A 17,611-nucleotide genomic window follows, 5' to 3' on the forward strand; every position below is an offset into this window, starting at 1 on the left:
GAGAAGGAGGCGGAGGACATCGTCTACACGCCGAGGTGATGGATAGGCCCTCATGGCAACGGCATCCAGGGTCATCCCCAGGAAAAGTGTTCTCTGTGAGGGAACCAGGCAGCTCTTCGTGAAGTTCACTCTGAGCCCGAGCTGGGCCACATGTGAGAGGAGAGTCGCCGTGTCTCTGGTCACCTGAGACCGGGATGGTGCACAGACCAGCCAGTCGTCCAGATATGGCAGGATCTTCATGCCCTGCGACTGCAGGGCTGAGAGGGCTGCTGCCACACATCTGGTGAACACCCGTGGCGAAAGGGAGAGGCCGAACGGGAGCACCTTGAACTGATAATGGCAACCCTGAAAAGCAAACCGCAGGAATTGCCTGTGATGTGGTGCTATGGGGACATGAAAGTATGCATCCTTCAGGTCTATTGAGGTAAACCATTCCCCCTCTGGCCACAGTACGCAGAACCTCTGCGGTACTGAGCATATGGAACCTCAGGACCTTCAGAAACCTGTTGAGTCCCCTTAGGTCGAGGACAGGGCGGAGTCCACCATCTTTCTTCTCCACTAGAAAGTAGGTCGAGTAGAAACCCCCCGATGACAGGGGGTCTACTGGTTCGATGGCACCCTTGTTCAGGAGGGCGGACAACTCCTGTTTGAGGGCACGGGCTTTTGCCGGGTCGCCTATGATTGTCATCTTGACCCGGCCATGGTTTGGGGGCCGGCGTCGGAACTGAAGTTTGTACCCGTAGGTTAGGGTAGAAATCACCCAGGGGTCCGAGGTGGAAGCAGCCCAGTAGCTGAGCTGCTGCTGGAAAAAACTGCCGACGACCGGCCCCAGACTCTCAGCGCCTGGTCCCCCGGCCTCTAGGGGCCCTGGGGGGACGACGGGCAGCGTCGAAGGTCTGAGGATATCTAGGGGGCAATCGTTCGGGGGCTCGAAATGCCTGAGGCCCTCGTTGAGCTGGCTGTTGAACCGGTCTCCGAGACCTGGGGTAGCCACTGGGTAGAGTCTGTGGATGGGAGTGGCGCCTGGGGGGAGCTGGAGAGACCCTAGGCCTGTCTGGAGGAGGCATACTTCTGTGAAGCCCAGAGAGCTGCTGTCGAGTCTGCCTGGCCTGAACTGTACGCTCGAGCGCCTGTACGGCAGCTGACCCAAAGACCTCACCAGGTTCCACCGGGATGCTGCGGAGGGTTCTCCGGCACGCCTCAGTGAGAGGTGACTGTGCCAGCCACACCTGGCGGCGAGCCTGAACTAGTGTGGACATTAGGCGCCCCAGCTCTCTGGACACCAGGGCAAACGCCTGTAGAGAAGCATCGCTAAGGCTGTGGATGGAAGAGTCCAGCGTAGCCTCCTGGAGGGATGCTGAGAGAGCCAGCATCAGATGGGACAGGGAATTGCTAATGCGTCCCATGCGTGCTGCTGCTTCGTAGGCCCTAGAGAGCAGGTCATCTGTAGCCCGACACTGGGGACGTGGGCATCTGGCGTCCGGTCTCAGAGCCTCATCGGGTGAAACGATGAGAGCCGCTATAGCTGGCTCGACCGCAGGCATGTGGGCCAAGCCGAACTTGGCTGCGTCCTGCATGGCTGCCAGGGCCCGGGCATCGGCTGTTGCATGGGAGTGCGCTCTGGTATCTCTCCAGCATGCATGCAGCTCCCTCAGGTAATCATCCGACGGAGGCACAGTAAAGGTGGTAGGGGCTGGTTCACGCCTGAAAAAGGCACTGGCGGGAGCCGGTTGAGCCTGCGGGATATCCACCTGCAGGCGGGCAAGGGCCATGCGAATGATGGCACCCATGGAGTCATCCCCTGACCCAGCACCGCGACTGCGAGCTGAGGAACAGGAGCTCCCCCCAGAGGCATGAGAGGCAGCATCCTGGGGAACCAGGTCTGCCCCATAGTCTGTGAACTCGGTGGCTGAAGCTGCCACAGAGAGCACGTCCTCATCTGGTTCGAACATTGTGTGGGGAGCGGGAACATCCGCGTCCGCTGCGCTGGTCCCAGACTGGATGGCTAGGAAGAGGGTCTTCATCTGGTTTAACTCCTCTGTCAACTGGTCCACCTTGGAGGCCAGTCTAGACTCCTTAGCCCTCTTCCCAGAGGAGGCGCCCACAGCCTCTGCAGCCCGACGCTTAGGTCGGTTAGGCTGTGCTGGTGGCAGTCGCTGGGCTGGGGTCAGCTGGTCCGGTTCCGGAGCATGACCCAGCAGGTGTTCAACCTCAGCCAGTCTGGCAACCCGCACTGCCCTGGGCATGAAGCTGCAGTTCATGCACGGATCCTCCGACAGCCCCTCCCTCAGGTGTCCGAGGCCAAGGCACGGAGGGCACCTATCATGACCGTCCTCCGGCTGCAGGGAGGCCATACAGGTCACACAGGAGTGGTCCCCAAGCATGGTGACAGTCGGCGGCTGTAGAGTGGGAGAAGCAACAGATGCTGGGAGAGGGAGCGAGAACACTGCCTTCACCAACAGGTGTCGCACGGCCGAATGTAGGTAGGGTTAGTGGTTCTTCACACTAACTATGAGGCCAACGGCGTCCGCCTATGCTGGGAGAGGGAGCGAGAACACTGCCTTCACCAGCAAAGGTCAGCTTGCTGCGCCGAATACGGACTGTCACCACCGAGCAGACGCAGCTCGATATGCTGCTGTTACTGCTCTTTCTCTTCGGGTAGTGTATACACCTGTGATGGGAGAGGGAGCGAACACACTGCCTTCACCAACAGGCGTTTAGTACGGTTAGCTTATTGGTTGTTCAGGGCTAACGGTCAAAAGTAGAAAACACACCGGTAATGTACGTTTATTCACGGGTAGCGGTAGTACTAACTGAAGACGGGTACCCCCCGCGGTGTACCGATTACACAGGCGATAAGTCAGGTAATCAACCTTTAGCGCCGTAAGACTTAATGTCGGGAGAGAGAGTGCACACACTGTCTTCACCGACCTGGTAAAAGTAAACAAAGAAAGCCGTAAGCGCTTGTAAGATTACTCACGGATACGGCAGGAGTACTGATGTCGGGAGCGGCAGCGAGTACGCTGGCTTCACCGACGTACAGAACGCCCGTGATTTATAACTACAACACAAAGCGGGTACTGTGTACCGGTTATACAGACGCTAGCTCAAGCAGGCGATGCTAAACCGCTAGCGCCCGTGACAACAGAAAATGTCGGGAGCGTACAACGCCGTCACGATTATATTAACAAAGTAGATCTCAGTATACTCAGCCAGTAGTAGCGTTGGCTGATCCAAACTTCTTTTTTCGGAGTGTCCGCGGCGAACCGGGACGAACCTTCCGTCTCCGCTCGTCGCAGCCCTTGGAGGGCGAGCAGCTCGCAGCTCCGACAGATTGTCGCAAGGCTACCAGCGACGAAGCGGCAATGAACGCTGTAATTCAGCTAGAGTTCGCTGACATGCGTCTACCTGCAACGCGAGAAGATGAAAAGGAACAGATCCTCTGATGTCACCGGAAGATATAGGCTAGCCGGCGTCATCAGGGGTCATGGGTGACTTTGGTATAAACACTCGACCTGCGCATGCGCAAGATGGATACATTCAGTGCTAAAGCACCGCCTCTGGCGGTAAGTAAGGATGAAATAGAAACAGACCATTACCAACTCTTCTTCGTCTGATTTTATTTGGTAGTAAAGAGTAACAAATAAAGTTTGGGGAAATGTAGTAGAGTAAAAGTTGCTAGAAATATAAATAACGTAAAGTATAATGTAAAGTACAGATACATGAACTTTGTCCTGAAGTACAATAATAAAATATTTGTACTCCAACACACTTGGAAGAGAAAGGTGAGGTGAACATGAAACTTTACTACTACTATTAATAATAATGATGTTAAACGTTACATGCTGTACCTTTAACTGGGAAACTTGAAGTAAACAGATTCATTCATTCATGTTATCAACCACACCTGTGCTTTCCCTCCTCCGACACAACAAACACATTTTTCGTCCAATGTATTTTTTGTTGTCGTTTCCCAGCCACATGATATTCTGACCTTGTCTGGTTACACTTGAGTTGACATTCAGCTCCTTCACGGTTCTTTAAATGTCTCTACTTACTGACCTTTGAGAGAATATTCCCCCTCCATCATTACTTGAACTCCACGTTAAAAAACAACGCTGAGCACTTTATCACCATCACAACAGCCAATTTCAATCACGGCACAGTTTATTCTTTACTATCGTGAAAGTAAAAGGCATGTTTCCACGTCAAATGTCTATGTGGAGGCAAACTGGGCGACGTATTTGTAAGATTTGACTGAATAAATTAACACAATTCAATCAAAAATGCAAAGCAGATTCACCATTATGGTTTTTTTTTTTTAGAAATGTGCAAAAATTAGGATATGTGTAGGATTCTACATCAGGACAGATTTAGTGAATGAATGAACAGGTTTTTATCGTCCATTTTCATTGTGATGTTATGATGCATGTTACATTATTTTCATGTTCATAGCAGCCAGGAGTCACCAGTGTTTAGAAAAATGAGGCGTTTGTTCCGTTTGTCTGCACAATTAACAACATGGACGCCCTGAGGTTGAAACCTATTGTGTGTGCTGTTTTCTCTGTGTTATGATCTGGGTAAAATCTTCCCATTTTTACTCTCAAATAGACTCGTCATCACTGAAACCACTGTTGGGCATTTCTGCTCCAGAATAGACCATTTTCCTCCAGTTCCTCACTTGTTTGTGCAACAAAAAATAACCCAAGCACAAAAGGGTACTTAGTTACTCGCTGCACCGTGCAGCATTTCTCAGCAACTGGCTCGGGAGGATAGTATCACCTGTCTGATGTTGATGTTGCGCTTGATCTTGACATGTTTGCCCAGAGCAGTGCAAACAGAAGGGGAAGCTGCAACTTGCTCTGGTTGAACATAAATTATGTAAAAATGCATGTAAACTCCCCCCTGCAGCTTTATCAATCTACTTCATAATTTAACAGTGATGACAGGAAAAAGGGAGACACACATTGCCTACAGCTTACACTCAATATAGTGCACTGTGTAAATGTTGGAGGGACTTTGGATGTTTGATGTTCTTCCTCCTCTGTATATACACAAGGAGGCTTGTGATTGGTCCCAGATTTATAGAGCAGGTGTCACGAAAAGGTGAAACACCGATGTCTAGACCTGAACCTAGAGGATTTAAATGAAAGGGAAGGTCTACAGGACAGTAATGAGGCTATGGAGACAGTGACAGGATGTGGCAGAGCTAAAGGTGCCGAGATTTTTCATTGGGAAGTGACCAGGACGGACAGGATTAGAAATGAGCATACAGTATTCAGGAGACAGCTGAGGTTGAGCAGTTTGGAGATCAAGTGTGAGAGAGTCAAGGTTGAGATGGTGATTATATTGGACAAGGGACGTTGAAGACGGAGCAAAAAGAGAGGAAAGAGAAGAGAGAGAAGGATCATTGATGCTGTTGGACACGAGGGATGGAACAAGATGGAGGCAGATGATCCACCGTGACGGCCCCTAAAGGGAGAAACCGAGAAAATGATGATGAAGAAGAAGAAGAATGTTTCTGTCCTTCACGGGCACTCAATGTCCAGAGAATTGAATTGAGGCCAGTTGCATGTTCAATAAATCACCATGTGAAGGGACTCAGCAAATCACATTGGTGGATCCCAACTGGCATTTGGAGAGGCTTCAGTGAGTGAAAAACAAACACCGCAGAGAGACGAGGAACAGACGGATAATCAGAGGCAAAGTGGGACAAGTTACTTCACATGGGGGTGATCTGCACAGAGAAAAGAGACTTAGACTTTTTCCCCCCTCCTAAAATTAGACATTTTAGTTGAAGATGTTTGTCTTTAAATGTGCTCGTTCCTTTTCGCTATTATGGGCTATATTTAGACTTGGTAGAGGGAAAAAAGACTTTATTTTGAGAAGAGAGGTCATTTATAATCCTTCTTGTTCAAACTGAATTGTTTCAGTCAGTTAAACATGATCCACGTGTTTAAATATACAATACACTGCAGTGACACCTTAGATAAATTAGACATTATGATAATCTGGACCATTGACTGATGAGTTTCTCATTCTCTTCTTTTCTGAAGCTCTGCAAATTCTAATTGGATATCACTACAGCACATGTGTCAAACTCAAGGCCCGGGGGCCCGATGTGGCCCGCCGCGTCATTTTATGTGGCCCACGAGTGATTAATTGGTCTTAAAAATCTGTGTTAAAATAGGTCTATGCTGCTTAAAAGCGTGCGTTGACCAACTACATTTCCCACAATGCATGGCAATTGCGTTACCCGCAAAGTGACGGCATTACTATCGTGGACCGGGATACATCTATAATGCATCATATTTGTAACTTGAAGAAGTAATAATTACAGAAAGTTACTTAGCAATATGTTACAGAGTAGTTACCTTTAGTTTACATTATATTTGGTTACATTTAGTTACATTTATTCTGTATGACATGTTACATCTGGCCCTTTGAGGGTAACCATTATGCTGGTGTGGCCCTCAGTGAAAATTAGTTTGACACCCCTGCTCTACAGCATGAAATCAAGCCCAAATACACACCAAAAGTCACATTGTAACTCACTTTACTTTTAGCGTCTTAACCTTTTTACAGTACCACTAAATTATAAAATGATTAAAGAACACTGTAATCTGGCCTGGCTGGCCCTATTCGGACAAGATTATTTTGGGGAGCTGGGGTAAGTAATCATTAACGGACAATGTCAGTAAAGATTAAAGCGACTGTTACCTGGGGGAGAAAGATCAGGATAAAATTACCCTAATCCTGTCAGAATAGGGCTTTAGCTTTCAATGTGTTCTTGTGTCCTCAACAGCAAAATCACATTGGCTGCAAGTGAACTCAACGTGAACGAGCTGAGGTTGTTTTTCAGCTGCTTTTTCAAAAGGTCAAGAAATTGAACTCTGAAACAAGAAATCCTTTAGGCACCGACTTCCATCAGGTGTGTACACATCTTCATGGAAACCCTTCAAAAAATTGTTTTCAAGACATTCTCCTGAAAGACAAATTTCTGGTGCTTGCTATCAGAAAAAGCCTGGGATCACTCAACGTAATGAAACCAAAGCTTCACGCAGTCAGATGTCATGTCAGATTCAAAGTGTTCCTAAATGAATCTATTAAATTCAAACAAAAACCCTTAATGTCTTAAACAGAAGCAGCAGGGGAAAAAAACCCTGATAAACTTTATTTCGAGGAATGCTCAGTGAGTCGCTGCACCTGTCTGCCAGATCCCCCAACAGACATGATAATGAGCAAAATCCTCCATCTGGCAGCTCGGTTTCAGCCAGCTCAGCCCAAAAAACACACACACAAAAAAACTGTTGTCTGAATGTGCTAAAGTTAATTCTGTTCTAATTAGTTCCGTGTCGCTCAGAACATGGTGGTGTTTAGTTAAAAAAAGAGTCCCGTCTCCAAAAACAAATGTAGACATTAACACACTCTGATGTAAACATTATCACTACAAACACTATTAGGTTTGCAAGTGTTGTGCATTTTCCTAAAAATATAAAAACAAATGCATTTTGGCTCAATTTACATGAACTAAAAAACGACATAAAACTACATACTCTCCCCCCCCCCATGTGATTTTCATGAATGAATAAGCGGTAGAATACTCGATTACAAACATATTCGATAGCTGCAGCCCTACTAAGCTACAGTAAATAAGCATTGTTTACGTTAGCATGTGCCGGCAGCATTAGCAACTGGATGCTATCCGCTCAGATGCTGAATCATCGAGGACTTGTTGTTGTGGTTTAAGCCAGTTGTAGATTACAGTGGTTACACTGCACCTTGTTGGCTTCTTGTTTAAGCGTGAAATGGTCCCACACTTTGGACATTTTCTGCCTTTCACGGACTGTTCCACACTCCGTCTCCGCCAATCCGGATTTGCGGTGTGCATGTGCTAAAACGGTCCGTGTGGAACAAAGATCCCTGCACTGAGATAGGAATGAAACGAATACTACCCTACCTGAGAAGCAGTTTCAAAAAATAAATGTCAAATGATATTATTGCACAAAACATGCCATGTGTGGTGGTTACTGCTGACAGAGTATGTTTAAATTTAAACTCTGCTGGATTTTGGATTTTGCATTACATAAAACATTATTTGTGCATTATTTAGCAGAAACACACACTCACCCGCTCTGCCGACTGTGCTGTGCCAAAGAAGATGGGGATGAAAGCAAGCCAGATGATGCAGGTCGTGTACATAGTAAATCCAATGGGTTTGGCCTCGTTGAAGGTCTCTGGCACGCTGCGCGTCTTGATGGCGTAAACAGTGCACGTGACCATCAAGAGGATGCTGTATCCCAGGGAGCAGATGAGCGACAGGTCGGAGATGTCGCACTTCAGCACGCCGCGGGCGTTCCCGGGATCTTGCGTGCGCTGCTCTCCGTAATCCACGAAGGTGTGCGGCGGGTCGGCGGTGAACCACATGAAGACGCCCATCAGCTGCACGGAGATCAGCGAGAAGGTGATGACCAGTTGGGACGCGGGGGAAATGAAGCGCGGCGCCGTCACGGCCTTCTTGCCCTGCTCGAAGATGCGGTGGATGCGGTTGGTCTTGGTGAGCAGCGCAGCGTTGCTGAAGCACATGCCCAGGCCCAGGAAGATGCGACGGAAAGAGCAGACGACAACGTCCGGCGCGGCGATCATGGGGAAGGTGACTATGTAACACAGGAAGATACCCGTCAGGAGAACATAGCTCATCTCCCGCCCAGAGGCGCGCACGATTGGAGTGTCGTGGTAGCGCACAAACGTGACAATGACAAAGGTGGTCGCGATGATACCCAAGACAGAGATGAAGACCGGCACCAGTGCCCAGGGCGAGTGCCACTCCAGCTTGATGATGGGTATGGCCTGGCAGCCGGTGCGGTTCCGGTCAGGCCTCATCTCGTAGGGGCAGAGCTCACAGGTAAACTCGCTGGCCTGGACGTGGTATCCTTCACAGCGCTCACAGTGCCAGCAGCACGGGACGCCCTTCACCACTTTCTTCCTCTCGCCGGTCCTGCAGGGCAGACTGCACACCGAGGAAGGCAGGGAAGAGTCACCGGTGGTCCACTGCAGAGCGTCCATCTGTGTGAGCACAGGAGCAGGAAGAGGATTAGTCTTCTTACAAAGACAATACAGACATCTGACATCTACCTGTTTTAAATAAGAGCTCAGGTGCCAACTGAGAGGAAGGGCCTTAAACATCAGTTCTGACATTTTCTCAGCTTGTTCAAGTAAGAGAAAGATAAGTTAATGAACCATCTTTATTGTTATAGTTCAGTGGTCTTAAAATAAAGAATAAAAAAATCTTTCCCTCCGAGACCACAAAGCTCTGCCAAAGCCGTTCAGATTCTCATAGTGTCAGTTCACTTCCCTATCTTGCAAGGTTCACAATTATTACTCCAGATCACCACCAAAATAAAACGTTTCCTATGGCCATGCACAGATAAATTCCATCCAAATCCATTCCTGTACTTTTTGAGTAATGTTTCTGACAGTCGTGTGTCCTTACATATAGATGCAGCTGATTGGTCCAGTGTCCGATGACCTTGTACTCTGCCGTCGACCGGTTGTTGATCTGGTACTGGAAGATGTCGTAGCGTCCGGGGGCATCGCCGTTCTCGTTAAAGATGACTGGTGTTCCTGCACTTCCTGTAAAAAAAAACACACACACACACACGAATCATTGAACCATGTCTAAGTGGAATTATTATAACTTCTGCAGCAAGAGAGTGATTTCATCACTGGTAGATGCTTCATCGGCAACGTCAAGCACGGGAAACCTTTGTTTTGTCTGACTAAAGTGTCTGTTTTGATGGGTTCCTGCTCGTCCTTCCTGCCTCTGAATAGAATATCTTTACACTCTCTGAGGAGCAATCAGCAGTATTCACCCACATACGACAGGCAGGAAAACCCAAGAGTGAATACAAATCAAAACACACTACAATCTGAAGAGGTAAAATGAGATGAGAATAATAATTATAATGTTTTTACAAATTAATTAAGAGTATTAAAGCACCAAATGTGTTGAAATCACATGGTATCGTTTAAGGTTGCTTAAACCGGCTTATTATAATACTCTACAGCCTTTTTTTCTTGGTTAAAAGAGCCATACGAAGAAATAAAAAAAAATAAAAAGCAAGGACCTTTTTTTATAAAAAGGTGGCATCAACACTAAACCTCAATCTCAACCAAGTGCGTTCCCGCATAAAGAAAATGAGACAAATTATTTATTGCACGAATCATTAAATGGCCGACCAGCCAGCTGAGCTTCAGCCACCCTTGAATCATTCAAAACTACAGAATCCAGAGCTCCTAGAATGCCACAACAACACCGTTCCCCCATTAAAAATGAAAATCTCAAGCCTGCGAAACAGCCATCGCCGATCTGAGCCTCAGACACGATGAGACTACTAACAAGACGATAAAGTCTTCAGGAAAAATGGTTTCTGTTGTTAAAATGTAAAAAATAAAATGCAGATTTACAAATACAGAGGTGAATGGTGTGGGTAATCAGGGACAACAAAAGGACAGGAAGTAAAAGTGAACAGACACACAAGGGGAGAGCCGTAAAGTCCAATAACCAGTCCAAGAGTCCAAGATAAGAGAAAACACCATTAACTCTCACTTAAATCCCTTTGGGATGGTGTATCTGGTGTGTAAACCACTTAAAGTATCAAAATACACTTCTATTTATTTATTATGGTATTGTACTAAGACTCAAGTGTCATACTACTTTGTAAAGTATCCTTCATCAAATGATTTATTTTAACCACAAATGGGGATTTGCTTGTTCAACAATGTATTAAAAGTATGTCAAATTATCCAATTTCCACTATCTAACATGATTTTTTTTTATTATTATTATTTAACCAAGTGAGTCAATTTAGGAACAATTCTCACTCGCAATGATATGATGACCTGACTGAGCGGCAGATACAAGAAAGTAGCGGAAAACGACCAAAGGAGGTACAGGCTTTGGCGATCAGGAGATGAATGAAGTTGCTAGAATGTAGAGTGCAATTAGTGTTATTATATATATATATACATATATAATAACATAATAATATATTTTGAGATTGAACGGAAACCATTGAGTCTGTCTGTGAGAATGGTTTACCAGGGAATACAGGCAGCAATGGTGAACTCCAGTCACAAACAATATAAGGGTCGAATAGGGAAAATTGATGCAGAAAATTAATCATTCTGGATTTTTTATTTTTTATTTCTTAAACCACAAAAGCAACTAAAACACAGATTGATGATGCAGTCCGTGCCCAGTTGCAGTACAAGAGCGTCAACTAATGTTACAAGTGTGTCGAGTTTCCAATGGAGACGTTCAGGAGCCTGAGCATCAGCTCTCATTTGAAGGAAATGTTAGCCGAATGAGAGTAAATTTATTTTTGAAAGATGGGGATAAGACAAAACTCTAAATCGACTGTATTGACTGACTGCGAGTGTGAGAGCGGTTGGTTGTTTATCATCTAACGTCGTCCATTCCCTCACTTTAAAGATGCTTCTTAGGGCAATAGATAATTATGTCGTAACTCTCGATGTGTGTTAAGGGAGGAAAGTGTGTTGGAGCATGCTGTACACTTTACAGCACCCCATGGCAAAATGATGTTCCTGTGCGCATTGGGGGTTGGATATCAATATTAATGTTTGCCTAATAGTGGTAGAAATATCGATTTGCAAAGTAGTAACTGCAGTCACATTTGGCAAGTGGCAAAAATCCCATTTGGGGTTGTTGTTATGGCCCTGTCCACACTATTTAGCAGGTATGAAGGACAGGAATGACTGCCATTTAGGACACAAAGATATAAGGATGAATGTTAAGTGTGCCAGAAGTGTACGACAGATGCTTTGGGGGCATCTACGTCTTTCTTTTAGAGTAAAAATAACAAAGAATAATTCAGTTTCAATTTATTCTAAACTCAATGTTCTGCTTTCACTACAGTCTCTGGATCTCTTTTTATCTTCAGCCACGGTAATTACCGCATTGTACCATCATACTGTACAGTGTGCTATATTCTATATTTCCCCCACAGGGAGGAATTATAGAAATCTATACGTTTACTGTATATACAAGGAGGACAACCGTCCTGAAGTGGATGTGGATTTTCGCTTGGAGCAGCTGACGCCAATTCAAAACGAAGTGAGTGGGCTGCAGTTTGATTCCACCCTGCCGCGATTTTCCATCGTCGACATGAACACGAGCATCAGAAATCACGTCAGTGTGGCCATGAATCACCGCTGTTTGCCTCGGGATGTGGACCATCCCTCCATCACTGCACCCTCTGCATATTGCTCTTCATTTCATTTCAGGGAATCTGAGTCGATATGGACTAAACGTCTTTGCACAACATGATTATTTTTTAATTTTTTTAACTGTACAGACCCACAAACGGTGTGCACCACAGAATAAAATGCAGACGCAACAGTGGAATTCAGAATAAAGAGCTATTCAAGTCTCAAAATCTCAATGAAGAAGTGACGTAAACGTCTGAAGTTTGTTCTCCCTTTGGAGCGCGCGTGCACTGAAAATATTCAGAATGTCACAGAAATGTTCAGTAAAATGATGACAAAGTATGTCTTTGGTTCTCTGCTTCTTAAACTTTTAATACCACAGTATCACCTGAGAAAACATCAAGCTCGCAAAGTAACAAAATTGTCACCAACGCTGAAATACAGTGGTGTAGAAACCGAGCAAATTCGGCTACAGACCTTTCACAGGAGGCAGGTTTATTCCCAATAAGATCATTTACTCTCTCCTCATCCTCCTCTTCCTCACATATCCTTCACACACTGGTATAGTGACAGTAGATTAAGATGGGGTGATTCCCAATCACATTCTCACAACCTGAACTACACCCTCTTCTGTGGTCTAATCTGTCTAACTTAAAGGTGCATTATGTAATAAATCTAAAACAACTGGCCATAAAATCCTCCTAATATGTCACAGAGACTCAGGAATAATGTTCATACAACAAACTGAACTCACCAACAACAACAATACAGACAAAATATTTGCATAAAAAAAACATTTTGCAGACTGCAAATGCGGCGCCACCTACCGCCGTCTACCAATCATTGCAGTCAGTAGAGTCTCAGCTGCCGAGCAACCACGGGTTGCCAGTTACGTCAGAAAACGAAACCTAAAAGACCTCGGTATTTTGAATTTGAATGTAGTAACCGTTTTTGGCCACATTCTTACATATGGCACCTTTAACATTCAGTCCAGACACTTAGTGAATCATATGACACTGAAGAGTCACATGATTTATAACAAAACCAAAGGGATCATAACCTGAGTGGAGTGTTGTTGTTGCTGCACTGAAATAAGAACAGATCTTTCAGCAGGCAGCTCCCTATGGAACCAGAAACTGCTTCTCACATTATCTCGCTTTTTTTAAAGCAAGATATTAATATCAGCTCATTAGCATCGAGTTCATTGTTGTCGAATCACCTAATTTTCACCGTCTCTTTAGCTGTGAACTGCGTTTGTTCTTGAGCAAAGAATATGGTTGATATATGGTTTTATTCTGATGCAGAGCAGTGTGACTCGCTCAAGTGAGACACACACACCTGAGACACTGCTATTGTCTGATAAAGCTGGTGATGTGAAGCGATGCATTATGAGCCAGAGGCCCAATCCGTGTTGAACTCTTCCTTCTGCCTTCATGCAGAACAGAAACTAACAACTTACTAACATATTATACCCTATTTCTGCAAGTTAACCTAGTTCCCTGGTGTCCTAGTGAACATGTCTGTGACATGCTTTGATCAAAATACCTTAAGGATGAAGCACCACAGCAGTTCAATCACTCTGCCAAGACAGCCCTGTTCAGAACACTCGCTTTTGAGTGCCTGTCTCTTTAAATGCAAATGAGACACAGGAAACTACGTCAGTGCCACTGAGGCTCCGGCAGCTAACAGCAGTTAGCATTTGGAAAAGCCATCATTTTGCCGACTCTCGCCGGCACATTGCCGTCATATATAAAATGTATCCACTGGACACGTAAATCCTCTGAGGCTGGAAGTTTGTGTAGAACTCTGTGCTGCAGTGTGCAGCCAAGAATAGAACACTTCACAGACTTCCGCTCTTCCGGATACTATTGCCCTCGCCTGCACTCTCGCGTTATTTAGGGACAAAGCTGAGCTCCGTGAGACAACAATTGCAGGAATGTCTCATTGTGACGTAGCAATGAGTGCAGAAGTCAACTTTGCTGTGTTTTATCTCCTGGACTTAGACTGAGGCAGAGCACAAATAGGGCCTCCAGTGTCCCAAATATAGGTAAAATTATTAAAAAGTTGATGTGGGTCAACCAACTGAAAAACTTACAATAACATGTTGACACTGGCTACGAACATTGCCTCTGACCCTAACCATGACCTGAACCATGAGTACAGACTATTACTATGCAGCCAAAGGCACATAGTTCCACAATCCAATAAGGTTAGCCTGAAAGAAGGCCTTTGAACACCACTCAATCCATGCCATCTTCTGTTCAGGCATGTTCTCACAATAAAGTATTATTGTACTGTATTGTATATGTGAGAAGGGAAACCTCACTTGTTTCACCTACAGTTCCCATGTCCTCTCTTACCGTCACCACTAGCTTTTTCTTCCTGCAGCTCCACTGCATTCACACACACATAAAACAAGCTTTTATCACCTCTTAGTAATCATCTGCTGTCCAAAGGAGTCAGGGTGGAACCTCGCTGACGATCCGCTGCTCATGTTCAACAGGACATTACGATGGAAAAGCCTCACGCATTTGGCGCGAGCACACCGAGCGCTAACATAGCGCAAGAGTCTCGATTAGCCTCCCTGCACGCCTCTAAAAATAAACACATGAGCAAGGGCCACACGGCTGAGTTGGCGATTAGTCCCCACCGCCCCGCCCGTTGCCCGCCGCCGCGGAGCACCGCTTCGTTGACCTGGATTTGCCGCATTTCATACATGGCATTATGGTTAACCTTGCTGCTCCGTGTTCAGAGAAGCGAAGCGTGAAACACAAAGAAGCAGCTCAAGTTTGATTTGTGTCAAAGCTTGATGTATGGGAAGGCTCAACTGGGCGCGCCGATTCACGCAGGAAACCCCCCCACAATACAGCAACACATAAGTCTGTATCTGTTAAAAAAAGCTCAATCAAGTCCAGACCTTAAATGCTGCTGCAGTGCTCAAAGGCCAAAGTTCAGACGGCAAGATTATGGTTATATAGCGAGATACGGTGCTGTTCTTTCCTGTCTTTGGTGCAAGATCTTGATGAATTTCCAGACTTTCTGCTTCCAAAATGCACCAACAATGCGTTACCACTATCAGATCAGTGTCCTAATACATTCATATATTCAAGTAAAGGACATCTGAGGCCTTTTTGATTAGCTGGCACGAGCTTTACGAGATCACATCAATCACAAAAATAACATTGTTTCTCCACCAGTGAGGTGGATTGACTTTGTGGGAGTAAAAAAAAAAAACACAGCAAAAGCCACGTTGGAACATCTTTGTGTTTGATTAGAGTGCAGCCGTGCATTCCTCTGCCTTCAGTGGACACGTGAATAACACGTTCTTCCTGTGGTGTGACAAAACGCACGACGCATATTCATTATTTACATGAAGTGTGATGTTCAAAAGACCGCGACACGCATCTCGGAATCTCCGCTTTAATAGCGCACAGATTCACCGTCTCGGCCCTGCGGGTGAAAATCCGCCACTGAGTCAATGTTTAATGCTTCTGCTGCTCCTCCTGAAGACATCATGGCATTGTTGTGTTTTTCTGCATCTCTACAGTGAATGGAATAGTGAAAAATGTGTGGGATAAAAGGAGATGATATTGATTTCCATACAGTAGTGTGTGCATTTGTAGACTGAATAACGCGGGGCAGTCATGCAATCAGGTTAAACGTGGCAAAGAATGATGAACGCTGCAGTCGGAAAATACAGCAAACAACATTTCCTTTATACTGACGCTGATATAGAGCTTGTAGAAAATAAGCAAAAATGTGTTGCAATAATACTATGGCTCTATTACGCCTGGTTCGCGGTGTTGTTTCACTCAACAACAACAACATCTCTTTAGCAATGACAAGGTGAGCTCATCTTGCCCCTAAGCACAGCAGTGTGCAGAAACTGCTCTTCCTCGCTCATCTCCATCATCTTCATTGTCTTTTTCTCTCTCCATCTCCTTTACATCTTCTGTCTGGGTTAACGTCAGGTATGATTATGTGTGAATGTTACGAGCCTAAGGCAACAAAGACCGAGTAAATTTGTCCATGTTTGTTTAATACTGTGGCAAAAGAAGATTTGGCGGCCATCTTTCTTTCACATTAAACCCTTTAAGGTACGCACCAAGAAAAAAAACAAAGGAAAAATTATTTATTTGCATTTAAAAAAAAAATTTTTTTACTTGATAACAATAACGACAATCAATATTTTTTTGTTTGTTTGTTTGTTTTTTAATTAGACCCTACAGTATTAAACAGATACAGGCCTCTACCAAACGGTTGAGACGTCTGTTCATAATAAACCTGGTTTGCCACATATCAAATCGGTGAAGTATCCTTTAAAGTGTTAGTGAGTTCAGCTTGATGTATTTTTCAGTGAGATATAGTGACTTAAAGTGTGGTCGACCAAATGGTTGAGTAGTACCTTAAAGGGTTAAAAGCCTTCAGCGACTCAAAGGGCCACAGAACCCTCACATTGCTCATTTAGGATTCAAATCGGCAGGATTTCATTCATTTGCTTGCGCAGGAACAACGTACAGAACATGTCATTGAAGACCCTGAGTCATATTGAGAATTCCTGGTATTTGGTGACATTTATTTTGAAAAATGAACCACTCAACCTCTCTCCTGTTCTCCTGTCTATTTGTGGTATTGGTGGTGGAAAATTGTTTTATAAACAGGCACAGAAACAAAAAATAGAAGAAAAAGGAATTGTACAGTAATTTAGAAAGTTCTCCCAGTGGATCGTTGGTTCGCAAACCTTCGAGGGTATCGAGGGTAATTTCATAATCGTTTGCTTTATTATTTCCTTTATTGTCTGCTTTACTCATTCATAATAAATTATTTACCCAGTTTAGTTTCTGTGGCAGCGCAGCTAGTATTATGCAAATGTGCTGTGTATTTAAAGAGTAGTCCGTGGCAAAACTGACACATTCGACAACACATTCGTCTTGAAAGAGGAAAGTCACATTCATCTTCAGCCGTCAGCGTAAGTGCAGAAACTGAAGTATGCATGTGGAACATGTTTTTTTTTTCTTCTCTCCCTTGGTGTGAAAGGGAAAATGGCCTCGACAATAAATACCAGAAGTTGCAGAGAGGGATAGTGGGCTTTCAAAGCTTCAGTGAAACGTACGGCCTTGACTCGAGCAGAGAGAGGATGTTTGAATACAGGACGACATGATATGCAGGAGGGGAAAAAATTCTATTAATCTAATCAGTTTCAACAAAATCATCCTGCTTGTGCCCTTCCTTTCTTCCTCGTACCTGTATAAGCTATAGTTAATATCTTAGTTAGTTAGTGTATATCTTATCTAAGACTACCAGATATTGATTAAATAAGATATTCCTTTATTAGTCCTGCGGTGGGGAAATTGAACTTGTCACAGCAGCAAAGACAGTTAAC

At 45.0% G+C, this 17,611-nt stretch overlaps 1 protein-coding gene across 1 annotated transcript in view; it reads right to left on the reverse strand.

Annotated features, from left to right (window-relative positions):
- The window catches only part of grm8b (glutamate receptor, metabotropic 8b), a gene marked incomplete at both ends in the record, with an annotated part of 94,863 nt that overhangs the window by 14,971 nt on the left and 62,281 nt on the right, over positions 1 to 17,611 (reverse strand). The window contains 2 exons of the mRNA XM_083894436.1: positions 8,131 to 9,066; positions 9,494 to 9,633. Of these exons, the coding sequence (XP_083750562.1) occupies positions 8,131 to 9,066; positions 9,494 to 9,633 (1,076 nt within the window). The remainder of the gene's footprint in view (positions 1 to 8,130; positions 9,067 to 9,493; positions 9,634 to 17,611) is intronic.

This window comes from Microchirus variegatus (assembly GCF_963457635.1).
Source record: "Microchirus variegatus genome assembly, chromosome: 8".
NCBI lineage: Eukaryota > Metazoa > Chordata > Actinopteri > Pleuronectiformes > Soleidae > Microchirus > Microchirus variegatus.